Source organism: Papilio xuthus, unplaced genomic scaffold (genome assembly GCF_000836235.2).
Source record: "Papilio xuthus unplaced genomic scaffold, Pxut_1.1 DF828142.1, whole genome shotgun sequence".
NCBI lineage: Eukaryota > Metazoa > Arthropoda > Insecta > Lepidoptera > Papilionidae > Papilio > Papilio xuthus.
This window is the reverse complement of record NW_013530507.1, coordinates 5,865,732-5,891,327: the sequence shown is the minus strand read 5'-3', so window position 1 is coordinate 5,891,327 and position 25,596 is coordinate 5,865,732. Positions and strand designations below refer to the sequence as shown.

Below are 25,596 nucleotides of genomic sequence, written 5' to 3'. Positions count from 1 at the left end.
CAATTATTTATAGCTTTTGCACCTGACTTCCATTCATTCAAACTTTCGCATTTATAATATTAGTATTTATGTTTGTTTGGATGTTTTTTTGTTTAAATCCATAGCTGTTAAACCAATATGGAAAGAACTTTTAACAAGAACAGATCACAGTATAGAATAGCGTAATTTACCGTGGGTTTCCGAGACCAAACGATTATTAACGGTATATTTTACACAGAGGTTATGGTGCCAAAAACCTGCGATTACTGACAGATCTCCAATATTCTTAATTTTTTGTCATAACATCTGGTTTTGATATATTTTTCTTAAGAAAACAATTATATATATTATAGGTAAAGCACGCGATACGTTCGCGCTGGCACATGACGGGCCTCATCAGTTCGCGGCGCTGCTGCAAGAAATCAAACTCAAATACAAAGGCAAGAAGAAACTTATGTTCCTCGTCAAAGAGAGATTCGGTTAGTACAAACCGATCTTATGGCCAATTTACATTATTCCAGTACAGCGCTGGATTACATATGCACCGACAGAGAAATGCACTATGCATACACTATGTTGCTTGCTATTCTGGAATCGCTGGACTGGAATAATGTAAACCGGACATGACTGTGGGGTGTCGACTGCTCTGACACTTGACTTATTGTTCTCTTTTTTATCAACACAAATGAGAGAGACAAATATACAAATGTCGCTGCAGTCGCAACCTTCGAGTAATAGTGCAATATAGCACTCGTATTGTTTTGTTGATGTGCAATACATGTATATAAGATACTTGCAGTATATAACAGTTAACACTTCAACTGCCACCGACCGGCCTGGCGAGTTTAGTACGAAATCATGCCATGAAAATTATTCGTACGGCCATTTACAATAGTATAATTCAGTTGGCACGCCAACAACGAGATTACTCTTACGTTTCACGTGCCAACCTCAATCGTCGGGTACTATGTCTATTAGAAAATTTATAAATGACCATATTGACTGAAATTAATGCAAATATTCTGTAAGTCACAAATTGGCAACACTGAGCAATGCAATAGACATTTTATTGTGAAAAATTCATGTTGCTTTTCGTAAACCAAACAGGTCTCGTTAAAAAAGTATTATTTTATATAAGTTATGTGAGACGGCGATTTGTAAAATAACATTACAATGATCTCAATAATTCCGTTATGTATATAATTAGTTTTAATGTAAATAGATTAATTATAGGTTAATATAACTAACTTTAACACAATGTATGTATCAATTGTGTATGTAAAAATTGTGTGTATGGATGAAGTTGTTAATATCAATATTGTAGTATAAATGCTTTAGTGGATAGTTTTAGTGATTTTTTTAGTGCGCCAATATAGCGTCCAATAGCAAGAAAACATAAACACTGACCTCTATAATACACTGGATAGGCTTTAAGTTGTTGTTTTTTGTGCCTATTTGATTATCTCCATTAAAAGCTAACGGTCGCAATAGCGGCTGTGACGATTCTAATAATATAGTTACACAAAGATCTTATAGCAGTTGGATAATGAACTAGCAATGTCATGTTGACAGCGTCATATTTTGACCAATCAGGGAGCGGCAGTTAATTAATGTTGCCATTTGCATAATTTCAAAATTCCTTAAAAATATCACGTATGTCATGACATGTAGGTTAATTTGATACGTTTGGATATACATCCAAACGCAAATAAATACTTATTTAAATAGTAATCGCTATGAGAACTTACGTCATAAATTATAAATCGATTTTGCAATATGAACGACGATCTGTCAATATCAAAAAAAACTACTATAAGATTCTTGTGGGACTATAGAACTGGCAATTAACTTTAATATGCAGTTTTAATTAAGAAAAAAGCAAAAGGTTATCCAGAGGTTTTTATAGAGGTCCGTGTAATATAATAAACGACACAACACCAAAGAAGTTAAATATAAGTCATTCCAAAAGTGTTAAGCCATGCCATCATTATTTCAGTATTGTCGAGTATTCAATATTTTCTACGTTTTAAGCTAACCTCTTTGTTTTACTATTTTTGACATTTATCCGCCATTTTGTTTATACGAATGTTTACATTGTCGCTCTGAATTGCACACGTCTATGACACGCATAAAAACACACACAGACGAATTGATAACCTCGTTCTTTTTGAAGCTAGCTAATAAAATAGAAACCAGGCAAGCATATATGTTAAACAAATCGTGTTTTAATTGGATATAACGTGTGTTCCAGTCACTTTTTTTTCAAAAGAACGAAGTTACAGTTTTTTAAATTGATACTAAAATTAAGAGACACGTTAAAATAAATCTTTTTTATTTATACAAAAAGTCAAAGTGGCATTGCAGTATTCGTATAGTCCTTTTTACGTTTAAATTTTGGCGGGAAATTTTGTTTCTTTTTCGAATACTTTAACGTAGAATAGATTAATTTCTATTAACAAGAAGTGCATTTATAAAGATAGAAAATAATTAATAAATAACATTTGGATGTTGAAAAGTAAAAAACGAATTGACTACGTGTACTTGAGAGGTAAAGGATTTTGATAAATTGCCATTTTTAAAATGAATACCAAAAAAAATTCTAAAGGATAACCAAATCAACACAAGATATTCTAAAATAAAAACTGTAAAAAGAAATAAGACACTGTAATTTCCTGTACATGTTTTTTTTTCGTACAATTGTAGGAATGACGAGGAATGGTTTAAGACATTTTGCTTTTATATTGCATTAACAATGTTATGCTATTTTCAGACTGAGTATTTTACAGAATATCAACTAACTTCGCATATAATGTTATGGTACAATATTTTAGATTAAATTTCCCAAATATACCTTCATACATTCGGTTCAAAATTAACTTTATTTTAAAATGTTTTTATTGATTAAAATAAAAAAGAAAATTTTTTCGAGCAATAATTTTAATAGCCTTAGTCGATCTGTTTAAAAATTTTTATGTAACGAATATATTTTTTTAAATCACACTCTTGTTTTATAAAATTATTTTTTTTTTAAATATTCATGATTTTTTCATAATTACAGATTAAGTATTAAAAAAAATACTTTTCGAGTATCTTCTTAATTTGAATATTTTTAATAGAATAATTTTATATGACAAGTATGATGTTAATTTGTTTTCTTACGACTTGCCAAATAAATCCGAAGCTGATGTAATCTCAAGTGCCTTGAGGCAAGTCCCACCGACAGGTGCGCTGGCGAGTTCGTAACCCCGCGGAAGCGATGCGAAACTTGAGCGAAACCGAAGCGAAAGCGAAGCGAAGTTTATTAAGCATAGATTTGTTTCATCCATGAATCTTTACTTACTTTAAAATCCCATTATTCGTATTTGTTTTTAAACAGAAATTAAAGGGATGGCATATGTTTTTAAGTGTGACAGTTAAAACCTTCAGTAACATGAGTATTCCGGTTTCGCATTACTTTTGTGTCATTAGCTTTCGGTTTCGCTTCGGTTCCGGCGCGGTTTCGCGGCGGTGTACGAAGTCCCGCTGCCTTGTCTTTTGTATTTGTGTTGTACGTATAACGTAGACACCCTTCACAGCTGAATAAGAAGGTGATAATAATTTCAATAAAAAATAATTGAAAACATTCATGACTTTCATTTACCTTACTAGCTGTCGCCCGTGACTCCGCACACACGGAATTAAAAGAAAACTTAATAAGTAGCCTATGTGTTCTTTCAGACTATGTTCTACATCTATGACAAATTTCAGCAAAATCTATGTAGCCGTTCTGGAGATACTTTGTAAGAAACATCCATCCATACATTCTCATTTATAATATCAGTAAGATTAATTGTTTCTTAACATCTCAAATGTTACAGTACAAAATCAAAACTAATATAAAACCAATAGAGATATTTCTTATTTATTAAAAAAAAATAAATAACATTTTCAAATGTTTTCCCAAAAGCAGACATCGAACTCTTAAAGTTGATTTCCAAAATGTTACAAAATAAATTATTAAAAATGTTTCAGAATATCTAAAAAAAAACACGTTCTCATAAATATTATATAATAATAATGTGAACAGCCAAAAAGCAATTAATATATAATTCTGTATACCGGTGTACTGGCACAACACTAGCGTTACTAAAATATCAACGTTTATGTCCCCTCACTAATCATTCTGACATTTGACTTTGTAATGACAGCGCGACATTCGCGCCAAAGGATTCTTACTAATTATATTTAACTAATACTTAAAAGTTATATTTTTTATTTAATATTACTTAAAAATAATAAAATGACATTTCAAAACAATTGAGTATCACAAAGTCTCGCCAATCAATGGATGTGGATGACTACAAAGGTAGAGGAAGAAAAAAGTATGGAACGACTGTGTGAAAGAGGATATGTGTAGGAAGGGGGTAGACTCGGATATGACGGCTGATAGAGATGTATGGAGGAGTAGTACATATTGTGCCGACCCTCGATAGGGATAAGGGCAGGTTGATGATGAATGTCTCGCCAATCAATGCGAATATGTACCAGTAAATAAAACAATATCTTTATGTAATATCGCGTATACAAATGGCCGGTCAACTTTGAACAACACGGGCTCTTCCTCTGGCATGTAACATCTTAATTGAATTCCAAATTCTGCAACATAATAAAAACCAATCAACATTAAAACCACTCGTAACAATACGAAAATACTCTAGATTAAAATGTAAGAGTCAAATTCTAACCTATAAGGAAATAAATTCCAGCTTAATACCTTCACGCGTTCCTGTGAAAAAGGGTCTTAATACACAGACAAACAGATCCTATAAGGGTTCCTTACGAAGAACGGAACGCTTAAAATGGGAAGGGGTTTCTCCAGTATAGGGAACTTATAAAAAGGATAAATGTTCCCTGTATTTTCGTCTCTTCCCGGGTTCATTGAAGATTGACAGCAACTGGCTACAGATACTAGTCAAAAGAGCTTTTTTTTTGTTTTGGAAAAATCGTTTATTATTATTCAATGATGCCACAGAACTTTGAGGTTTATCCGTATCGCCCGAGAAGAGCGGAGGGCCTTTTGTAAATCTCTGTTTTGTAGGATTGTTACTTACCAGTAAAAGCAGCTGCCTCCGTTCCCGCCTCGTCCACCTTGATACAGGCCTGCTGGAACGCATCCGAGACCTTCACCCCCTCGCCTTTAACAACTCCTGAAGTGTACTTACTAAAGATTCCATGTACACCTTCCTAAATATCAAAATCATAAAACATAAATTGTCAGAAGCAACTACAATAGTGTGGTTGATATAAAAAATATTAAATCGCAAACAAAACAATTACCTTTACCAAAATATCTTTCACGTTTAACCTTGTTGTAACTTCAAACTTCGGCATCTCTAAATGCACCTTTTTGTACGACATGTATAGTTTAGAGGTGAATCTTAGTATACCTTCATTTCTAAATAAATCTAACAACCTCGGAACTCCGTGTATTTCATCTGGAACTACTATTATCATTGAAAAGTCCGTTTCATTGTACGGCAGATGTATCATCTAGAAAAGAACAAAATAATAAGACCCGATAATTTACCATTTGTTGGCAAATTCTGACATTATTTACAATAAGATTAGTAACATTATAAAATTAACCAACCATCTCGTCATTTTCTAAAATTAAAGTCACTAAAACACATTCTAACCTATGAAATTATTCTTTGTTATAATTTCGAATCTTTATCATCACTACCAACCGTTAGCGCGAAATATCGAATATCACATAAGCAATTTCCGCGTTTCGTCTGATGAGTGTACGTCCCGGAGGCCTAATTTAGTCATTTTTCCCTTCCCACCTTTTTTCTTATAAGGATAAGATGGTAAGTGGAAGTGAACTTTGCGGATGAGTGGATGCATGGGAAGGGAAAATATTTTCTTTTTGTGCATCCTCTCCTCCGTCGATTAAAGGTAGGCAACGCATATGCAATTGTGTATGTCTATGGGCAACGGTCACTTCGCTATTTCAGCGATTTCAGGTAGCCGCTCGCTCGTTTGCTACTTACGTTATGATATAAAAAAAGCACAAAACATTACGGCTTATAACCTGTTCATTTATAGATGTCAGTGCTATAGTCAGCGGGACTATGCGGCGACAGGCCACATTTTTCGTGAGCTTTTCTCTATAAAGTTCGAATTTTATAATATTTACTTACTTTAGCTTGTAAGAAACGATTGTAACCGTGGAACAATTTCTGTGAGAGCTGCATGGTGGGTTTCATGACGGTTTCTGTTGCGCTGATATGGAATGTTTGCTCTGTTGTCTCGTCTACATTAAATGGATACTTCCATTTTCCCTGTGCGTCGTAACATATAATTTAACTAAAAAAACTTTATAATTTACAGTCTAGAATTCATCATCATTTACCATGGGTTTTTCAGACCAAAATTTAAAATATACTGTTGATATAGATGACGTCAGTTTTATACAAAGAATTTGGTCTCAGAAATTTAACATCTACTTACATAAATCTTAATAATATTATAATATAAATGTGAATGTTTAGATGGATGGATGTTTGTTTGAAGATATCTCCAGAACGACTGAACGGATCTCGATAGAATTTGGCATACATATAGAACATAGTCTGGAAGAATACATAGACTGACACAGATATATGGAGTCGTCTTCGACCGCTATTCCTATAAAGAAGTAAATTTTATACAGAAATATTTATTTACAAACATAGTTTACTATTTATGGCCAGTTATTCTTTTTCAATGTTTTCTTTACTTTTGTTTCTACTAATTTGTGTATAAAATTTTCGAGAATTTAGTATTTGATGACATATTTTTCTTATTTACCTGGAAATAGATGATATTGATGAGCAAAGCCACAATACCAGGAGTGAACGTCTCCGCTGACACTGGATCCTTTATGTTTCCACCACTTTTACTAAAAGCCTGTAATTTATATTAATATAATATAAAGGAATGATTTGTTTGTTTGCATTGAATAGACTCCGAAACTACTGAACCGATTTGAAAAATTCTTTCACTGTGAATAAGCTACTTATCACTGCGGTACATAGGCTATACTGATTATTAGATTCTTTATATCTATAACTGCTAGTTATATATAAAGTTTAAAGTTATGGTCATTAAATTTACGCGTCCATTGGCCTGCGCCGGACGTACAGCACGCGTACGCACGGCCCACAACTGATTTTAGTTTGTTTTGTATTATTTTACATAGCGCTGCGTTTATCCGCGTTCACCCGCATCGTATCAAGATATAGCAAATCCGTTTAATCCGTGCGTGCGGTGCGTCCATCGTGAGCAAATGGACGCGTACCTTTATACCCCTAAAACATCACCATTCGTAAACATTAAGTAACATAAAAAATTAAACGATAAAGTCAATTTATTGACCAATATCTTAGTAAGAAATGTAATTTGAAAACATACGGTTTTAGGCCAAATCTGACAAGAAACATCGAAGAGGAGTTGAAAAATAAAAGCTTCGAGTTCTTGGACGTTGGTTTTTTTGTGACGGTCTAACGCACCCATTGATTAACAACATCCGCGGCTGCTTCTGGATTCTGTAAGTCGATGGACGTCACCTCGCTGTGGTACTGCCGCGTCGCGAGGTTTACGAACTCCTTCTCCAGCTGGTAAGTATCGGAGATGCAGACCTTGTTGGCGAACGTCAATAAGTTAGGGTCCATTGAGGAATAACTCTCGCTTAAATATTCAAATGAATCCGTCAACTGAAACAAAGACTTTTTTTTTTACTTTTTAAAATTGACGATACCGGCTATAACCTTAAAATTGCCGTGACACTCGTATGCATGTTATCCCTTTCATTCTGTTTGAGAAAATAGAGACTGCAAAATTTACATTCACACCAAAGGTTAAATGGCCGAATGGGGATGTAACAATTACCTGACTGTAATCGTGAAATCCCAGAACGTTCTCGATTTCCTGTCTCGTGGTGCCGTTGGTCACCGTAGAGAACAAAGACAGCAACACGAATACACCAAGAGGAGACGTTACCACATTCTTGTCATTACTTGCCTCGTACACATCCTGAAAGTGACATTTGTTACGTTACTGCCTCTCGCGACTCCATCCGTTAAATTAAAAAAAAATTGATAGCCTATGTGTTCTTCTAGATTATTTTCTACATTTGTGCCCAATTTCATAGAAATCCGTTAAGCCGTTCAGGATATACCTTCTAAGAAACCTCCATCCATCCAAACATTGGCATTTATAATATTAGTAAGAAACTAGCTGTCGCCCGCGTTCCGTCCGCGCGGGATTAACGCGTTGGACCCCGGTAGGGATGCTAGGAGATAAAGTTGAAACTTCACAAGTTGATGAAAAATTCATAGAAAAGGCACAATTTTGATCGGAGTCTAAAAAAATATCCCTTAAATTTACACTAAATAGGACATACCTTTAGTAAATTCATCGAGGATTTATCGATGGACCTCCGAGCATTGTGTCTGAGTCCAAACGGTAGCCGATCTGCAAAGGCATTGTCCCTTGCCAACACAACTGAAACTGATTCGATACTATCATGAATCACAATTCATTAACTGCCCTCCAAGCATAGCATGCTTAAAGACATACCCTCATAAGTACGAGCTACCGTGAGGTTAGAAACTTAATATAATTATAGAAAACTTACAAATAATCAGCATTAAAAACTTATCCATGTTGCGGCTGGTATTGTTTGCAGTCAATAACTGGACTACATCATGCATCAATCTATTTATTATAAGCAATATTGAGATCATATGTATAAACAATATTATAATTAGTCGGCGTTAAACCAACGTAAATTCCAGGGTTTTTCCAAAGCAAAAATAGTCTTCCCAGTAAGAGATAACTCGAAATATGTTTTGATTCATCATTCATTGCCATCCACTATATAATTAGTAATGTTTACAAGTTAAGTATGTTTTAACAACCAATATTTTCATTAATTTATATATATTACATAATTTATCATCTAAAAAATAATTAAAAAACAGTGACATGTGCATGTTCAAAGAATTCTATTATATTTTTGCTTGACCTGGAAAGTTCAAATGTCATTGTATATGTTATTGTCAATGTCATTGTCATTTGCTCAAGATAAATAAAATCAACTGATTTTCAAAAATAATTAAATTATAATACAATTTATTGCACAAAAATAATTCAAGAGTATTAAACCGGCGTATTAGGAGTGCTATGACATAAAATTATTTAAATAAGGCAACTAAGTATGTATAACAAATAAAATATTATCAAATGTACTTTGCTTACTATATTTCGTGTTGTTTGAAAATTCACTTTATAAATACACGTGATTTTTCACTATTTTAGATACGCAAAATCGTATGCAAACACAATAATAGCAATGAATTGGATATCAACACCTTTAGGCATTCATATCCTTTTAAACTTAAATGGAAAACATGCGGGGAAATGTTTTAAGGTATTTGATAAGGTGAGGAGTTAGTGTTTAATGACATTATCATCTTTCAACATTTTTAAAAAGACAAAAAGAATTAAATAAATGCTTAAGTTATCAGACTAGAAATTTAATGTTATAATTCTTGTCCTTGCTGTGATTAATAATAAATAGGTTATATTCTGCAGGTCAGCAAAGTTCTCATACATAAAAAAGAATTTCTTATAAAAAATAAACTATTCCAGTTTGTGTCAGATGGCAAGAAATTTTTACTGGACACAAAAAGTCAATTTAATCTCGAAAAGGAAATATTTACAAGTTCTCAAGAGTCTTCTGCTGCTGTGAAAAATTGGGTAAATACTAAATAAATGTTTTAAGGGTTATATATTTTTTATATATAGATTTACACTAGAGTAATACATATATAAAATGTCTTTTCTTATGTAAAATTCTATTGCTTTAGTGAGAAATATTTTTTATCCAACTGACAAAGGAAGTGAGTTTATTTTTGTGTTTGAATAAAATTTGAAAATATTTGTTTTAAGATGCTGACAATAGATGGCGCTATTCCATCTAATATTAAAGTTGGGTTATTTTCCTTTGTAAATGTAATGTAAAAAACTAAGACAAAAATATGAATAGATAATATTTGAAAAAGTTATTTGGAAATGTGCCAGCCTATTTGAAGATGGGTTTTACCCCTGCTCCAAAGATAAAGTTCTATAAGCTTCCTCATTATTCTTCTGTTATGTTGCAGATAAATCAATATGGAGATTTTCAATTTGAACCAGAGAAATATAATTATCCTGAGGCTAAAGCCCTCTTAACTAATGTTTGTATGTATAAGGTTATTATTATAATATAAATTTTATAATTACTTCTTGTATTTGAGAGTTTTCAATGCATATAATTTTAGGGTGCCTGGAAAAGTTCAATGGTTAAAGTGCACAATTCATTTAGTTATACTGAAGATATTAAATATGAAGTTAGGGTAAGTTTACATATATTTTTAATCATATTTAAAATATATATATAAAGAAATATATTTGTATATGTTTAATTATGTTTATGTAAAGTTTAAGATTATGTTCAAAGTTATTAGAATTATATTTATATCTATTTTAAATTACATATAAACATTTCATTTCTTCAACATTTCATTTAGCAAACATTTCTTTTACAGAAAATTTCATTATGTATTTTTTTCAGATGCTTGTAGTGAGCATATGCGATGATGTCTCATTTGCAATTGTGGTGCCGAACGAGACAGACGTGTTATGTCACCTGGTGCAGAAATTGCATGAGGAAGGCTTGTCCGCTGCATTGACAACCATACAGCCAGCTTTCACTGCGACATGCAAACAAAATTTACCAACTTTTCAGTTTAACTCAAGCATTGTTTTAAGGGTACTTACACTTTTAAAACTAATAATTTTTATATTAACATTTAAAGGCGTATTTCCACGTAGCTTATTATGTCGCGTTTGTATCCACTGACGCGACTGAAGCACGACTATTAGCTAAATGGAATTCTAATTAAAAAAACACGGTCATTTCATTGGCTTTAGTAAAATTTCATCCTGAGATTTGTTTGACAATTTCCTAGTATTAACACTACACATCCTTTTTTTCTAAGGCGTATCTAAAAGTATAATACATTAGTTGATTTAATAATGCTTCTATTTATATATTTATAGTCGTCTTTCTATCAAAATTATGTTTCAGGTCCCTCCGGATGCCAAGACAACAATATCACAATATGGCTGTGTTACAGTGGATCAAACTGGAATTGATATCAAAGTTTTATCTTGTAAGTTATGGTTACCTTTTTATTTATGTAATTTAAAAAATTTGGTGTTGAGCATATTTTATGGTTTATTTCACAGAATTTAATTGATAATTATCAAAACTATTGGAGAGCGTCGGTGGCTCAGTGGTCAAGCACTTGACTTGCAATCTGCAGGTCCTGGGTTCGAATCCCGACATGTACCAATGTGTTTTTCCATTTCCGATTTACATATGTACATTTATCCGACGTTCTTACAGTGAAGGAAAACATCGTGATGCAACCTTCACATATCTGAGAAGAAATTCAAAAGATATGTGTGAAGTCAACCCGCACTTGGCCAGCGTGGTTGACTATGGCCTAATCATCCTTAACTTAGGGTAGGCTCCGAGCCCCTCGGTGGGGACGTATAGTGAGCTGATGATGAATGAATCAATATCAAAACTGGAAGACTAAAGTATTCTATTGTTTCAGGTTTACTCGTTGGCAAAGGAAGTAATTTTGATAGTAACTGTCCGCAGATTTCCAATGATTGTTTCAGTTTTGCACTTATATATAAAGATTGGCCAATTTTTACTGGTCAAGTGTTACCTTAGGTATTTAAATATCGACCAGCATTATATTGTTACTGTATATTAAAAGATTTCTGTACAACTTACTACCGCACCTAGAGTTCTTAATTAGTCAAAGAGGACTGTACATTTCTCGTACTAAGGATACGATTCAAGGTATCAGGTACAGGCTACAATGTGTGCAAGGATATCAAACATGTAAAAGAACGAGGTAGAGGGAAAATAAGTACTGTAATTTAACAATAAAGATGTGATATCATGTTTGTGTTTTATTATGTTTCAATACGTTCCTAACTAGCGTTGTCTTAGTAAATAGCGGTTTAGTATCGAAGTATGGTAATTAAATGGCGGCATTTACATTAAAAAAATGTAATAAGTTCGTGTTCTTCCAGACTATGTTAGTCCAGACTATATTAGTGGCATTCATAAAGGTCCGTTGAGCTGTTCCATCCATTGATACATCTAAACTTTTGCATACATAAATATTAGTAACAGATTATACTGAATAATGTATTTTATCAAAGCTACGATATCAACCAATAGATTTTAGTAATATAAAGTTACAAAAGCTAACGATTTCAATTCATTCTATTTATTTTTCCGTAGTGTGAATTATAATTTGCATACAACTTATTCGAATCGTCTTCATCGAATACTTTCCTGCGTGCAGGTGGTACACCTTCCGAATTACTCAGATCTTCTTCAGCATTCTCCATTATATTAGTAATCTCGTCTTCTTCAGTTTCCTCTATGTTAAACTCATCGTAACCTATAATTAATGGCGGTAGAACCACTAAACCAGCTCTCCTCTCCTTACATTCCATCTAAAAAAAATTAAGAAATGTTATATAAATTAATAAATTTTATTTATTTAAAAAATAAATAAGTCCGACCCTGTACTGTTGACATTTATACAGTACAGGTTGGTACTCATAAATATTTGAACCGTTCATCACATTTCATAAATATTAGTTTATATTGCAATTAAATGGACTAAAATCATATCTATTTGCGAAAAATATTACATTTCTACCCAAAGGGAGTGAACAGTGGTTACTAATTCTTGACATTTAGGAATTGTAGTAGTCAACCAATTCTAGTATTATTTTTTAAGGTATAGGAGAAAGAAAAACGACATAACACGAGCGATGTTACCTCACTTAATTTCCATTGTCGACGATATCCATACAAAAACTTATTTTAAACTGCTTTTAAATGTTTTGATATGACAAACTGAGTAAATACGGTCGAGCTTAGATAATCGAGAGTGTAAAGGACCGTGGCATTTTTATCGCTTTTACTGTACGTTTCTGAGACCATACCATCCGTTATATTATTATCTGTGTGTATATATCCGTTATATTGTGATAATGACAGGGTTAAATATATTTTTTGTGTATATTTTGGTTTCAGAAACCCACAGTTACAGGTATGTTTTGAACCCGGGTTTCTAACTAATGGAGTTTCGATTGTAAATATATATATTTTTTGACTTACAATATTTACGAAAACCGCAAACACCAGTTGCAAAAGAATCATATTTAGCAATTCTGGAAAGTGTATGTTTATGAAACATTTTATTATTTATTTTATTGCTATATACTTGCATTATGTAATTGAAATATTTATTTTACTGAAGTATACATGTACGGTTTATGTACTTCAACATATTTACATTTTTATCGCTTCAATTGAAACTATAAAAAATAAAGAATAATTAGTTGAAGAATAAGTTGAACTATTTTTGTATTTTCAACTAACAATAATTATACCCTAGGCTAGCATCCCGGCTTCACTCGGATGACCATTAATAAACTTTTTAAAACAAAATACCTTTTTACCTACGAGTTGTACGCGCGTAATTAGAAAAAAACTTAATAAGTAGTCTATGTGTACTTCCAGACTATGTTCTACATCTGTGGCAAATTTCATGAAGAGTCTTTGAGCCACTGAGGTTATAAAAAACATAAAAGTTATTAAACATGATTGTTCTATGACTACCATATGTTCTAAATTTAGACCTACTGATTAAACTTCATCAGGAGCGAAGTTATCATTGATAGCATCAGCACGGTCTTTTCGGTCTACTGGTCTGTTAAGCTCAGCTCCATCTGGTATAACAGACTGCGCCCCGGCTTCTTGGAGTAGATTCATCACAACTGATAAAGAACTTGCAAGCTGTAAAGATAATCGGACTTCTTACATTTAAAATGATAACATAAGATACTAGTGAAAACGCAACGCATGTAATAATTGCATTGTTTACAGTTGACTGTACTAACGTGAGCATCAGCTTTGTTGTCGTCCTGCAGCAGTTGTACTGTATTGTTCGCTTCTTCGAGGGCGAGCTGCAGCCGGCCGGCCCTGCCATGTCTCGCGGCCACGTTGACGCTGACGAGGGCGTCGTGCGGCGCCAGACTGAGCGCCCGCCCGTACGCCGCGTCAGCACGACTGTCACCCAACCGTTCTAGCGCTATAGCTAGGAGGAGAACCTGCCAATACAAGATAAAAAACATCAATATGTATTCAATGTTTTACAATAAAACATCGTGATGCACGTGTACATATAACATCTAATACAACTAATCCGCACTAGGCCATTTTGGTTGATTACCTAGTCACTTTTAATTTAGAGAAGTCTAGCCGTTAATAAACTCCCATATGTCCTGACGACGTTATATCTTTTGGTAGGTATTGTTGTGTACCGTGTGAGGATGTTCCGGTTGCAGTGCGGTGGCGCTGGCCAGTCGGCAAAAGGCGGATGCGGGCCGGCGGCAGGTGAGCAGGGCCAGCGCCAGATTGTGCGCTGCCCTCGCACTCAGTGGCGCCCATTGCACTGCCCGCTGCAGGCACGTCAGACCCTAACGCACGTAATTAGACTGTAGGCGTACTAGGAGACCTAACACACCTAAAAATGTCTTTCATCCACATATCAAACCATAAAATACCTTCAAACCTTACGAATAACCTTTGCATAGACTTGATACGCATAAAAATCGTAATTAGTGATTATTACTATTTTTATTTACTCTCGACTTAACTTTGTCTACTTAATTTAATTTCATACTCACCGCAATATACTTCTTCCTAGTGATCAGAGCTAGGCCCAGATTGGAATGAGCAGCGACGCATGTGGGATGTGTGTTGAGGGCTGCCTTGAGACGAGCGAGCGCCGCGGACGAGTCCCCGTGCTGGAGCAGCATGGCGGCCAGGGCGAGAGCGGCTGCGTGCTGGCCGGGTCGCTGGGCTAGCGCCGCGCCCAGCAGCTGAAAGGCCCCGCGTGGGTCTCCGGCGCGCAACCGTAGCGCGCCCGCCGCTGCTAGCGTGTCCGCGCCGCAAGCGGTCGCACTAAATTCATAATTTTAGTCCTCTTCCCTTTCCCTTTTCTTTAAATGGATCAGAATTGGGTTTGGTGGAGGAAGAGAGGCCTAGGACATCCTTATTAGGAGGGGAACATCCTTTTCTGAGCGTCACGACCTCTTTCGGTTAAAGGTAGGCAAAGCATCACATCTGCAAAGGCGAATGTCTATGGTCACTTCACTAATTCGACGAATTTTGGCGGCCGCTTTCTCATTTGCCACCTTATTTTATTAAATAAAAATACAGACAGGCCACCTATGTAGTACACATAAAGCTAAACCGATCTATCGGAGAATTATTTCTTATTTGTTGAAAAACTAATCTGTACTGTAAATTGCATTGGTTGAATAACAAAACAACCTAGAACAAATCTTTGTTTCAGATTGTCGTATCGAAACTCATTAAATAATCAGATCAGATGTTAACGTAATAAAAACATTAAAAAGTAATTATTTTTCATTTTAATTTAAATCGAGATCAAATACAATCGGAAATTATAGTTCACATTAGTTTTTATTGTAAATATAGAAAATTAGTATGATATACCAAACATATGTTTTTGTTACTCTTTTTATTGATTTATTTCGAAATAATACGCATATTAAAGCACATACTCCACAGCCCGGATAGCTCAGTCGGTAGAGCATTGGACTTTTAATCCAAGGGTCCAGGGTTCAAGTCCCTGTTCGGGCGGCAAATCTTTTTGTATTTTTTAATATTCATATTTTCAAATCTATTAAATGGCTTTTTTATTTTGTTTTGTTTTTCAATTATTTTTACCCAAAGTATAAAAATTTTCTTTATTTTATTTTTTTTTAACTTTTATAGTATGAAATAAAACTTATTTATTTTAATTGTGGGCAAATGCGTAATAATCTTGTAATTAAATAAACAGATAAAAAGTTTTCCCTCGGCCTTTCTCCACAAAAATCTTTGAGATTTTCTCCTGTAGCTTAGTATTACAAATTTAACAAAGATAACTAACGCTATAGTTTGATCGTAGGCCTGCAGTGCTGGCTCCAGTTGATCGCAGGCGAGCAGCAGGCGCGCCAGTAGCGCCCCCGCGCGCTCCCCTCCACCGGCCTGTACCCCCGCCCTCGCCCATTCCACCCCACGCACCGCCTCCCCAACCTTCCACGAACATTCAGCTGATAAATACAAAATCGCCTTTTTATACTTCCGTAGTTTTTCTGGTGAAACAAAAGCAAAATATTATATTAAAGCCAGATTCAACAACCCAGTTCTATGCTCTATGAAAAGATTTCTATTACCTAAGCCACAGTAAATTTCGGCATCGGGATGTTTCGCACATTTGTCAGCTTCGAGATAAGCTTCATAAGATAACTGGAATCGATCTTGACGATATCTGAAATGAAATTTAAACTTAACTTTCTATATACAACATAAGGACAACTAAAGTTTTTTTAGTGGATATTTTACGGCTATTAAAACATTAAAAACTTACAAACATCTAGCTACTTGTTTAAGGGGTTCAGGATCTTGTGAATATAATTTGATACAGCTGTGAAATCGCTCCAAAGCTTCCTGCAGACGACCAGCCTCGGCTAATACTAAACCCTAAGGTAATAAAAAATGTGTGGCCAATTAGTTTATTTTTAAAACACGATTAGACGGTATAAGAAAGCCATGGAACGAGTAATACCTTTATGAAATGCGCATAGATATGCCTGTTATAATTTTTATTTTGTAATTCGTCTGATAATTCCAAGCACATTGCATGTTCTCCTCTAACATATCTGGCGTGCAGCAGCCAGTTCCGAGAATTGCACACCTGTGTCTACAAAGTAATTATTACATTAAACAGGAATCTAAATATGTCCGTAATATTTAACTATATCACACGTTAATAATTTCAAATCGGATATAAATAAGTGTACATATTGGATAAAGAATTCATAATTATAAATACCATTATGTTTTACAAATAAAATGTACGAACTTTGCGTTTAAAATGTATTTATTTATATACACTTTGTTTACATACTTTACGCTACTATGGCAACGGAAAAAAATCTTTTTGATCTCCTTAAAATTAGCGTAAACACAAAATAAACATATTTTCCATTATTTGTGTACGGATACTATGAATTTGAAAGTATTCTTGACCGATCATCAAGTTGTATTTTATAATTTTATAAGGTTAATGGGTTTCAGAACGTAACATCCATCCAATGACAGGAATGAGTTATCAAAATTTTGACACATAACTTGATAACAGATCGCAATGGTTTATTATTGATATTATGTTCAATTAGAAATAAATATTATTCCATAAAAGCAATAAAAGTATTGTCAAATTAAATACTTGGAAAATGGAGGACGTTGCGCGTATAGCTGTGATCGAACAAACAATGAATGACATCGATACATTTAATAAAGTTCTTAATGAACTTTTGCAACATATTGAAAAAATTTTAGAAAATCCCCATGACTTGGAGCAACGAATATTAAAAAGTTCATCATTGAAGAAAGCTATGGAACACGAAGTTTTCTGTGAATATCTAAAATATGTGGGATTTAAACGTGTAAGTTGCTTAATATAAATATTAAAACATCCTATGTTATCTTTACTCAATATAATTTATGTGAGCTATATAAAGTCGATTGATATTCGACAATCTTTTGGTAAAGGAAAACACCGTAATGCAACCTGCACATATATGTGAAGAAGTTTAAAGATATGTGTGAAGTCAACCTGCACTGGGCCAACATGGTTTAATAAGGCTTTGCCACTCCTAACTTAGGGTAGGCTCCAAGTTCCTAAGTAGGGACATATAGTTAAGGTGATAACATTATCTTCCCCACTGAGCTCACTACCATAAAATATTTGATATCTTATTGTATATTTTAAGGAAAATAATGATTATATATATCCAAGGGAGCAAAGTTTGGGTAAATTGAGATTTGCTCAGGTGGCTCTTAAGAGAAAGATATCAATCTGCTGCGGTTCCAAGCAACAATTGGATATACAAAGGCCTCCATGTTACATTAAAAACAATGAACCATACCTGAAGCCAGTTTATTTGGTAAGTTAAGGTGTGCCTACTTTTGATTTTTTTATCTTCAAAAATTTGTTTATTTCTAATAGTTTTTATGAATAGACCAAGGTGGTAACTATTGTTATAAATACTATCTTTGTGTGTGGGGGCACACACACTAGTATATTTACTTCAATTAACTAATAAGTACATAGATTGGTTTTATGATTATCAATGCTAGTTTTAAATTTTTTATTTCATAAATATTAGCAATAAGTAATGCCATGCGTCCCGGAGGCCTAATTTAGTCCTCTTTCCCTTCCTATCCTTTTTCTTATAAGGAAAGGATGGAAGTGGAAGTAGACTTTCCAGATGAGAGGATGCATGGGAAGGGAAAATATTTTCTTTCTGTGCATCCTCTCCTCCGTCGATTAAAGGTAGGCAACGCATATGCAATTGCGTATGTCTATGGGCATCGGTCACTTCGCTATTTCAGCGATTTCACATGGCCGCTCGCTCATTTGCCACCTTATGATATAAAAAAAAAGTTTTTTCTGCGTAATTAAAAAATAACCTTGTGTTATTAAAATGTTTCAGGAAACCGCAGTTCCATTATTTAACAGAATAGAGATGCTTTTCAACAATGTATTAATGTACGAGAAAGATGATATGCAAGAGAAGGCTAGAGAGGTCATACCTCTTGTCTCTTTGGAACTGAAGGCAATAGAGAGAGTGAGAGAGCATCAGAGGAAGTTAAAAATGGGTAAGATAAAATAAATAAACTAATTATCATCTTTTTTATCATATTATAAGGTTTGTTGAAATTGCAATATTGCATATCCGCAATTGCAGATGTGTTGTCTATGTAATGGACTGAGGAGAAGACGCAGAGAAGAGAATATTCCACCTTCCTATGAATCCCATCCATCAAATCAACTTCCCTTCCCATGTTTTCCTTTTCAGAAAAGGGTAACCAGACTTTAGGCCACTAGGCTGCACACTCATCAGATGAAACATGGAATTCCACTTGACGCCTATCTTTTGTGTAGTCTTAGTATTGCATCACGCGACCTGGTCCATGGCAATAGATGTTTACCCACTGTTAGTTAATAATTTATCCGAATCTGTATTGTCATCCCATTCATTCTCTTTGTCAAAACAGAGATAGGTATATGTATATAGTACAAGAGTCACTGCAGACAAAAGCTACAGTTATAATATGAATTTTTATTTACTAGGTGAGGTGAAAGGCGACGATTTGTCGTTTGAATTAGCTCTTCTATTCGAACTGATGGGCTGGTTCAAGAATGAATTCTTTGAGTGGATAGACAAGCCCGATTGCGACTTCTGTGGAGGAGAAACTGGCATCGCCACTGTCGAACAGAGGACTATGGAAAAAGAGCTGTGTACCGTCGAGGTAAATACTTAATTTTTACAATAACACCTACATATAACATTCTCGTGAACATCCACTAGTTTCCAATGAAAGTTCCGTCAAAGTTGGTCCAGCCGTTCCGGAGATTATCCGGAACAAACGCGGCCTTACAAAGATATAAATTTACGTTAAAAAAATATATCACGCTGGCGAACGTGGATTTTTTTTCGATATTACAAACAGACTTTCCTATTTTATTAATTTTATACATAACATTCACATGGGAACGACAATTTTAGGTGTTTAAATGTAAAAAATGCGAGCGCGACACGCTGTTCCCGCGGTACAACGACGTGCGCAACTTACTGCGCACGCGCCGCGGCCGCTGCGGGGAGTGGGCCAACTGCTTCGCGCTACTCTGCCGCGCGCTCGGATATGACACACGACACGTCTTTGACACAAACGACCATGTCTGGGTCGAGGTGAGAGATAAATCTTTCAACGGTTTCACTTAACCCTCTCTCCCTACTACGGAAATAACGTGTGTGATTGTTACGTGTGAAGATCTTTAACTTGGAGTCTGGGGAGTGGCTGCACGTGGACCCCTGCGAGGGCATGGTGGACGCGCCGCTGGTGTACAGCTGCGGGTGGGGCACTCGCCTCGCCTACGTGATCGCCGTGTCGCGAGACGACGTGCAGGACGTCACCTGGCGGTACACTGTCAAGCACAAGCAGGTATGCGACACAACGCACTCCAAACATATTCTTGTCTCTGGTTATCAAAACAATTAGAGGTCACAAAATGTATACAATTGTGTGTTGTATAACATCATTCGATCTTATTGCTTGCTGCTATATTTTATTAATATAAATGTGTATGTTTGCATGGATGGATGGATGTCTGATAGGTTTCTCCAGAATCTCAGAATCTCACTGAAATTTGGCATAGATGTGGAGCACAGTCTGGAAGACACATATGCCACTAATTAAGTATTCTTTTCATTCCGTGCGAACGGAGTTGCAGGCGACAGCTAGTTTAGCATAATTGGTGAGTGTGAGTTGTGTTGTTGAATGTGAGTTGTGTTGTTGAGTGTGAGTTGTGTTGTTGAGTGTGAGTTGTGTTGTTGAGTGTGAGTTGTGTTGTTGAGTGTGAGTTGTGTTGTTGAGTGTGAGTTGTGTTGTTGAGTGTGAGTTGTGTTGTGTGCAGGTGAAGTACCGACGCACGCTGTGCGCGGAGTCCGACTTGGTGTGGTGCATGATGACGCTGCGTGCTGCTCGCCAGGCGCAGGTGTCGTCCGCGCGCCGGGACTTCCTCGCCAAGCGCACCGTTAAAGAGCTCGTTCTGCTCATGCAGGAAAAGTTTGTATTGACCGACCAGATATTACTTAAAAAATTATATTTCGCATAATGACCAGAGTTACTCTTCAGTATTTATGTATTTTCTAGCTGTTTTGCTCCCGATTTAGTCAACTTGCAGTGATTTTTAAAGTTTAAATATTTAAATGTTTGATATTTTGTGAACGTGGTAGAGAACCGAGTGATTACGAGAAGAAGGGTCGCATGTCAGGCGCGCTGGAGTGGCGCGAGGACCGCGGCGAGGTGAGCAGCCACAGCCACACGTTCCACTTCGTGAAGCCCGGCGCCTACAACATCCAGTACTGCGCCGCCAAGGACGAGTATCGCGTCTTCTGCGACGGCAAAAAGGAGAACGTCATCGACTCCTTCCTCGAGGGTGCCTACAAGAGCGAGTACATCTTCAGGAAAGTGGAAAAAGACTGGAAGCAAGTCTATTTGGCGAGGAATGGTATGTTCTGAAAAGGAAGGTATGGGCAGACGGGTTTGATAGGGGAGGGAATGTATAGCGAGGAGAAATGTCCTCGTTCTATACATCGCCCTCCTCTGTCCATTGACCTTTTATTGCAGATATCTATGGGCAACTTTCACTTTGATTGTTAATTAAAAATTATTATGAAACTTATGATACGACTGATTTCTATAATTTTGTATATTAACGTAGCATTTGAAAATGTTTTAATTTTGAAAAATCCGAAAGTTGGCGCTGATTTTCGTTTTAGTTAAATATTGTTTACTGAGTGAGAAGGCACATGGTTTGTCAGAGCGCGAGGAGAAAGGGCAGATATCGTGGAAGCTGGAGGTGGAGTACGATGACCTGGTGTTGAAGGACCTGGTGCTGGTGGTGTGCGCTACCACCTTCGAGGACGGGTGCGTGCGCTGCTCCGTGCAGTTCGACAGCGAGCCTGCGCAGGACATCAAGCTCGGTCAGTACACACAGACCATATAGTTCACACCAAATTACTAGATTCCTATTGAATTCTATATATTACTAGCTGTCGCCCGCGACTCCGTTCGCGCGGGATTAGAAATAGATGTTGGCCGATTCTCAGAGCTACTCAATATGCTCACAAAATTTCATGAGAATCGGTCAAGCCGTTTCGGAGGAGTATGGGAACTAACATTATGACACGACAATTTTATATATAAGATAACGGGATATCTCTTTGAAGACTTATCACGATTGAATTATGAAGGTCCTTAAATTGTTATAACAAGTTCTAAAGTATAGATTGACAAGACAGTTGACAGTCCAAAATGATCTAAAACTTTTGTATAGAGGGCGCCAATGAGCTAGTTAAGTAATTTATTTTTACTAATACCCACTAATAGTTGGTTTCTGAGACCAAGTTCAAAAATATTGTTATCTCTGTTTTATCAAGGAAAAATGACAAAGAAGACGATATGTAAATAGAAATTTTATAGATAATTTAACATATTTTTATATAAAGTGTCGCTACTGTGCTACCGTACTCTAGATTTCCACCCACCGTATCAATAAGGTAGTATTCCGTGTACTTTAGAGGGTCCAATAAAGTTCAAGCGGGAGTTCAAGAAGGTGGTGGTGAGTTGCGAGCTGACCGGCGGCTCCGGAGACAACAGGTACCAGCACGCGCAGCTCTTCCGTCAGCCCACCAACGCCAAGGAGTCACTCCTCAAGATCATCACTAATGTCGTCTATAGAATTAATTAAATTAATCCACTTGATAAAAGCCAAAACTCATCTTCAATGTATTCGGCAGATAGTTAGAGGGAATGGGAAATATATTTCTGTTCCTCCGTCGAAGCTTAATTTCACTATTAAGGAAAAATGTCAAATATTATAAGTTAAAATACATTTAAAGTAGAACGTATTAGCAGTAGAAATCTACTGCAGTTAGTTAATATTGTCCCTTTTATTCTCTTTTACACGACAGAGACAGTTTAGGGAGCGTCCACAAATTACGTGAGGTGTTTTTTTAATTTTCTGTCCCTCCCTTCCCCCCTGGTGAGATGTCGTGAGATTTTTTACAACCTCATCCTCCAATCTCACGGGAGATTTTTCAAAATGTGAGTTTCTTAAGTAAACGCGTTGGATTGTCATTGTAAAAAGAAAAAAAAATGCTTTGTGCTTTTGCTTTTTTTTTGTTTCAATCAGAAAAAAAATTACGTGATATTTGCCGAGACCGCTCTCTCCAACGTAAGATTAGATGAGATTTGACTCGACCCCCCCCTCCCCACCTTAAACACCTCACGTAATTTATGGACGCCCCCTTATCTGTCAAATGACAGGGGATTTTTAACTTTACAAACTGTTCTTAAATTATAGTAAATGTTTCAAGTAGATTTTAATCAAATATTGTACTAGTTTTGTCTTAAATTTTACAATTTTTATATTAATAAAGCTGTAAATATATCTTTTATTAACCATTTTTTCTTGTAAATTTGGTTAATTTACTTTTATATATGAATATTATCGCTTCAAATACATTGTAGGTTAAAACTTAAATAAATTTAACTTATGTATAATATTTTTTTCTTTAATGTTAAAAGCTTGTAGTTTTATAAATTAAAAAAATTCAAAACACTTTAGTATGTTAAGAAAAAAAAAGAAAAAAAATTACAAACAGAAAAACATACAAATATCTTTTCTAAACTCAAGGAGATAATGATTTTAAACATGTTTTGCTTTTAGAGAAATTGCTTATAATGCGCAAGAAATTAAACTTAACAAACCTTTTACTGTCTGACTGTTCAGTTAACCTTTATAATGCTATTAAAAATTAAAAAAAAACTTAAAACATTCCTATTATAGAATATTTGTCTTTTATCTTAAATGAAATAAGTTAACTGCCATACTCAGATTGTTTCTTCATTTTGTTTTTTTTTTAGTAAACAATATTTTTTTTATATAAAATTATTACTGAAACTTTTTTCCAAAATACAGTATTTCTTTGCTCTAAAAAAAATACGATTTTTCTCTTTTTTTTGACGAAAAATAGACCTAAATATGTCTCATATATGCATAAAATAAATCTTCATCTCACCTGTTTCATATTTCATGCATTAATTAAAAAAATCATTACGAGAAAACTACACTAAGCTACTAAGTGACAAACGACTCTGAGTACGGCAGATAATTTAGAAAAATAATTTCCCCGTGTGTTTACTAGTATTATGAAGTAAATTAAATTTGAATCGTGAGTAAAAATAAAGTATTATAACATTTATTTATAGTTTTATTTTATTAACAATGCAAATGAAATTGAAAATATGAGCGTCGGTGGCTCAGGGGTCAAGCACTTGACTTGCAATCTGCAGGTTCTGGGTTCGAATACCGCCATGGACCAATGTGTTTTTCCATTTCCGATTTACATATGTACATTTGTTCGACGTTGTTACGGTCACATATCTGAGAAGAAATTCAAAGATATGTGTGAAGTCAACCCGCACTTGGCCAGCGTGGTTGACTATGGCCTAATCACCCTTAACTTAGGGTAGACTCCGAGCCCCTCAGTGGGGACATATAGTGAGCTGATGATGATGAAATGATATTTAATAGACATTTTTTAACTTTTATATTTATTTAAATTATATGTCTTCTTTTCTCTTACACGTTAAACTAAAACATACACTTAGATATATAAACAAAAACTATTTTTTACATTAATTTAGAAACAAAACAACATAAAGCAATACATATATATTTATTACTGCTTTATAATAGAATACTAATAAAGCAATAATTAAAATATATAATATCATAACGATATTTAAAAGATTTTCAGAATTCAGTCAATACGGGACATCCTAAACTGATATAAAAACGACTAAACGCTCACGTATATTCGTCCGGTGGCGTACTGGTATTACTACTCATCCTGATGAAGGGCACCCGATGGGTTCAAAACTAGTCGGTGCCGCCACCGGACGAATATACGTGAGTGTTTAGCCGTTTTTATATCAGTTTAGTATAATGTCTCACGAAAGTTTGAATAATTTAACGGGACATCTTGTATAAAATAATAATTATTTACTGAAATTAAATGTTCCTTTTTAAATAAATAATAAATATATATTTTGGCACAAAACATCACTGGATTAATATGTCGAAAACACAAGCTCAATATATTAAAAGGTATATGACAAAATAGCTGTCGCCCGCGACTTCGTCTGCGCGTAATAAAAAACGCTTAATTAGCCTATCTGTTCTTCCAGGTTATTTTCTACATCTATGCCAAATTTCAGCAGAATTCGTTCAGCCTTTCTGAATACACCTTCAAACTATCATCCACCCATTCAAACATTCGCATTTATAATATTAGTAAAAAGTAACAAAATCTGAGTAATCTACTACACAGATGTATCTTAAAATATCAACAAATTTTACTTTTTACTAATATTATAAATGCGAAAGTTGAATGTTTATTTGGTTATAGGTATTTCTGAAATTTAGCATAGACCTAGAAGAAAACAAGAAAGAAGAAAACAAAGTCTGGAAGAAAACAAGCTACTAATTAAGTTTATCTTAATACCGCGCGGACGGAATCGCAAGCGACAGGTAGTAACATAAAAGTTACTTAAAAAGGTCGCTTATCCAACTCAAGACAAAATACAAGACCAATGTAGTCCAACTTAATTAAACATGAAAGCGCTTCGTCGTCTCTTTCATCTTCTTTGAAAATATAGAGACATCAAATATATTATTTCAAAGGAAATGTGTGGATAAGTTTGATGCGTTTTACAAATAACGTGTTTACATA

The 25,596-nt window shown here is 34.9% G+C and overlaps 5 protein-coding genes and 1 non-coding gene across 14 annotated transcripts in view; 4 read left to right on the top strand and 2 right to left on the bottom strand.

Annotated features, from left to right (window-relative positions):
* Nucleotides 1–2,910, top strand: part of LOC106113999 (zinc finger SWIM domain-containing protein 4) — a 58,293-nt gene extending 55,383 nt beyond the window's left edge. The window contains exon 21 of the mRNA XM_013307059.1: nt 311–2,910. Coding sequence (XP_013162513.1) covers nt 311–463 — 153 coding nt within the window. The 3' untranslated portion in view covers nt 464–2,910. The remainder of the gene's footprint in view (nt 1–310) is intronic.
* Nucleotides 2,911–4,409: 1,499 nt separating this feature from the next.
* On the bottom strand, nt 4,410–8,849 carry LOC106114102 (antichymotrypsin-1-like). Its single transcript, XM_013307192.1, has 9 exons — nt 8,639–8,849; nt 8,405–8,511; nt 7,891–8,034; nt 7,512–7,715; nt 6,811–6,909; nt 6,162–6,302; nt 5,296–5,508; nt 5,070–5,202; nt 4,410–4,614 (listed from the first exon to the last, which is right to left on the bottom strand). The coding sequence occupies exons 1-9, from the start codon at nt 8,745–8,747 to the stop codon at nt 4,487–4,489; spliced, it is 1,278 nt and encodes a 425-aa protein (XP_013162646.1). The 5' UTR covers nt 8,748–8,849; the 3' UTR covers nt 4,410–4,486.
* Nucleotides 8,850–9,082: 233 nt separating this feature from the next.
* LOC106114537 (uncharacterized) lies at nt 9,083–11,903 on the top strand. 6 transcript variants are annotated; one of them, XM_013307788.1, is made up of 8 exons: nt 9,083–9,210; nt 9,322–9,445; nt 9,598–9,762; nt 10,167–10,256; nt 10,326–10,400; nt 10,619–10,816; nt 11,135–11,219; nt 11,670–11,903. In XM_013307788.1, exons 2-8 carry the CDS (start codon nt 9,356–9,358, stop codon nt 11,789–11,791), a joined length of 825 nt encoding a protein of 274 aa, XP_013163242.1. In that variant the 5' UTR covers nt 9,083–9,210; nt 9,322–9,355; the 3' UTR covers nt 11,792–11,903. The 6 variants fall into 6 exon arrangements, with proteins under 6 accessions (XP_013163242.1, XP_013163246.1, XP_013163243.1 ...); XM_013307792.1 differs by having other exon boundaries at nt 9,083–9,218; nt 9,322–9,433; nt 9,655–9,762; XM_013307789.1 differs by having other exon boundaries at nt 9,083–9,218; nt 9,322–9,433.
* Nucleotides 11,902–17,184, bottom strand: LOC106114536 (Bardet-Biedl syndrome 4 protein). Of its 3 annotated transcripts, none has more exons than XR_001227729.1 (11): nt 17,133–17,184; nt 16,791–16,925; nt 16,593–16,705; nt 16,399–16,493; nt 16,113–16,275; nt 14,839–15,115; nt 14,473–14,628; nt 14,050–14,259; nt 13,793–13,945; nt 13,265–13,317; nt 11,902–12,591 (listed from the first exon to the last, which is right to left on the bottom strand). XR_001227729.1 is itself a non-coding variant. In XM_013307786.1 (10 exons), the coding sequence occupies exons 1-9, from the start codon at nt 17,058–17,060 to the stop codon at nt 13,796–13,798; spliced, it is 1,302 nt and encodes a 433-aa protein (XP_013163240.1). In that variant the 5' UTR covers nt 17,061–17,093; the 3' UTR covers nt 11,902–12,591; nt 13,793–13,795. The 3 variants fall into 3 exon arrangements, 1 of the variants encoding a protein (XP_013163240.1); XR_001227728.1 differs by lacking the exon at nt 17,133–17,184 and adding an exon at nt 17,058–17,093; XM_013307786.1 differs by lacking the exons at nt 13,265–13,317; nt 17,133–17,184 and adding an exon at nt 17,058–17,093.
* TRNAK-UUU (transfer RNA lysine (anticodon UUU)) lies at nt 15,748–15,820 on the top strand. The gene has a single exon. It is a non-coding gene; the product is annotated as a tRNA-Lys (tRNA).
* A 167-nt stretch (nt 17,185–17,351) lies between the features above and the next one.
* On the top strand, nt 17,352–22,965 carry Pngl (N-glycanase Pngl). 2 transcript variants are annotated; one of them, XM_013307097.1, is made up of 11 exons: nt 17,352–17,673; nt 18,001–18,174; nt 18,724–18,889; nt 19,365–19,543; nt 19,801–19,983; nt 20,066–20,236; nt 20,709–20,860; nt 21,031–21,305; nt 21,619–21,780; nt 22,378–22,592; nt 22,632–22,965. In XM_013307097.1, exons 1-10 carry the CDS (start codon nt 17,461–17,463, stop codon nt 22,545–22,547), a joined length of 1,845 nt encoding a protein of 614 aa, XP_013162551.1. In that variant the 5' UTR covers nt 17,352–17,460; the 3' UTR covers nt 22,548–22,592; nt 22,632–22,965. The 2 variants fall into 2 exon arrangements, with proteins under 2 accessions (XP_013162551.1, XP_013162550.1); XM_013307096.1 differs by having other exon boundaries at nt 22,378–22,965.
* Nucleotides 22,966–25,596: the final 2,631 nt, after the last annotated feature.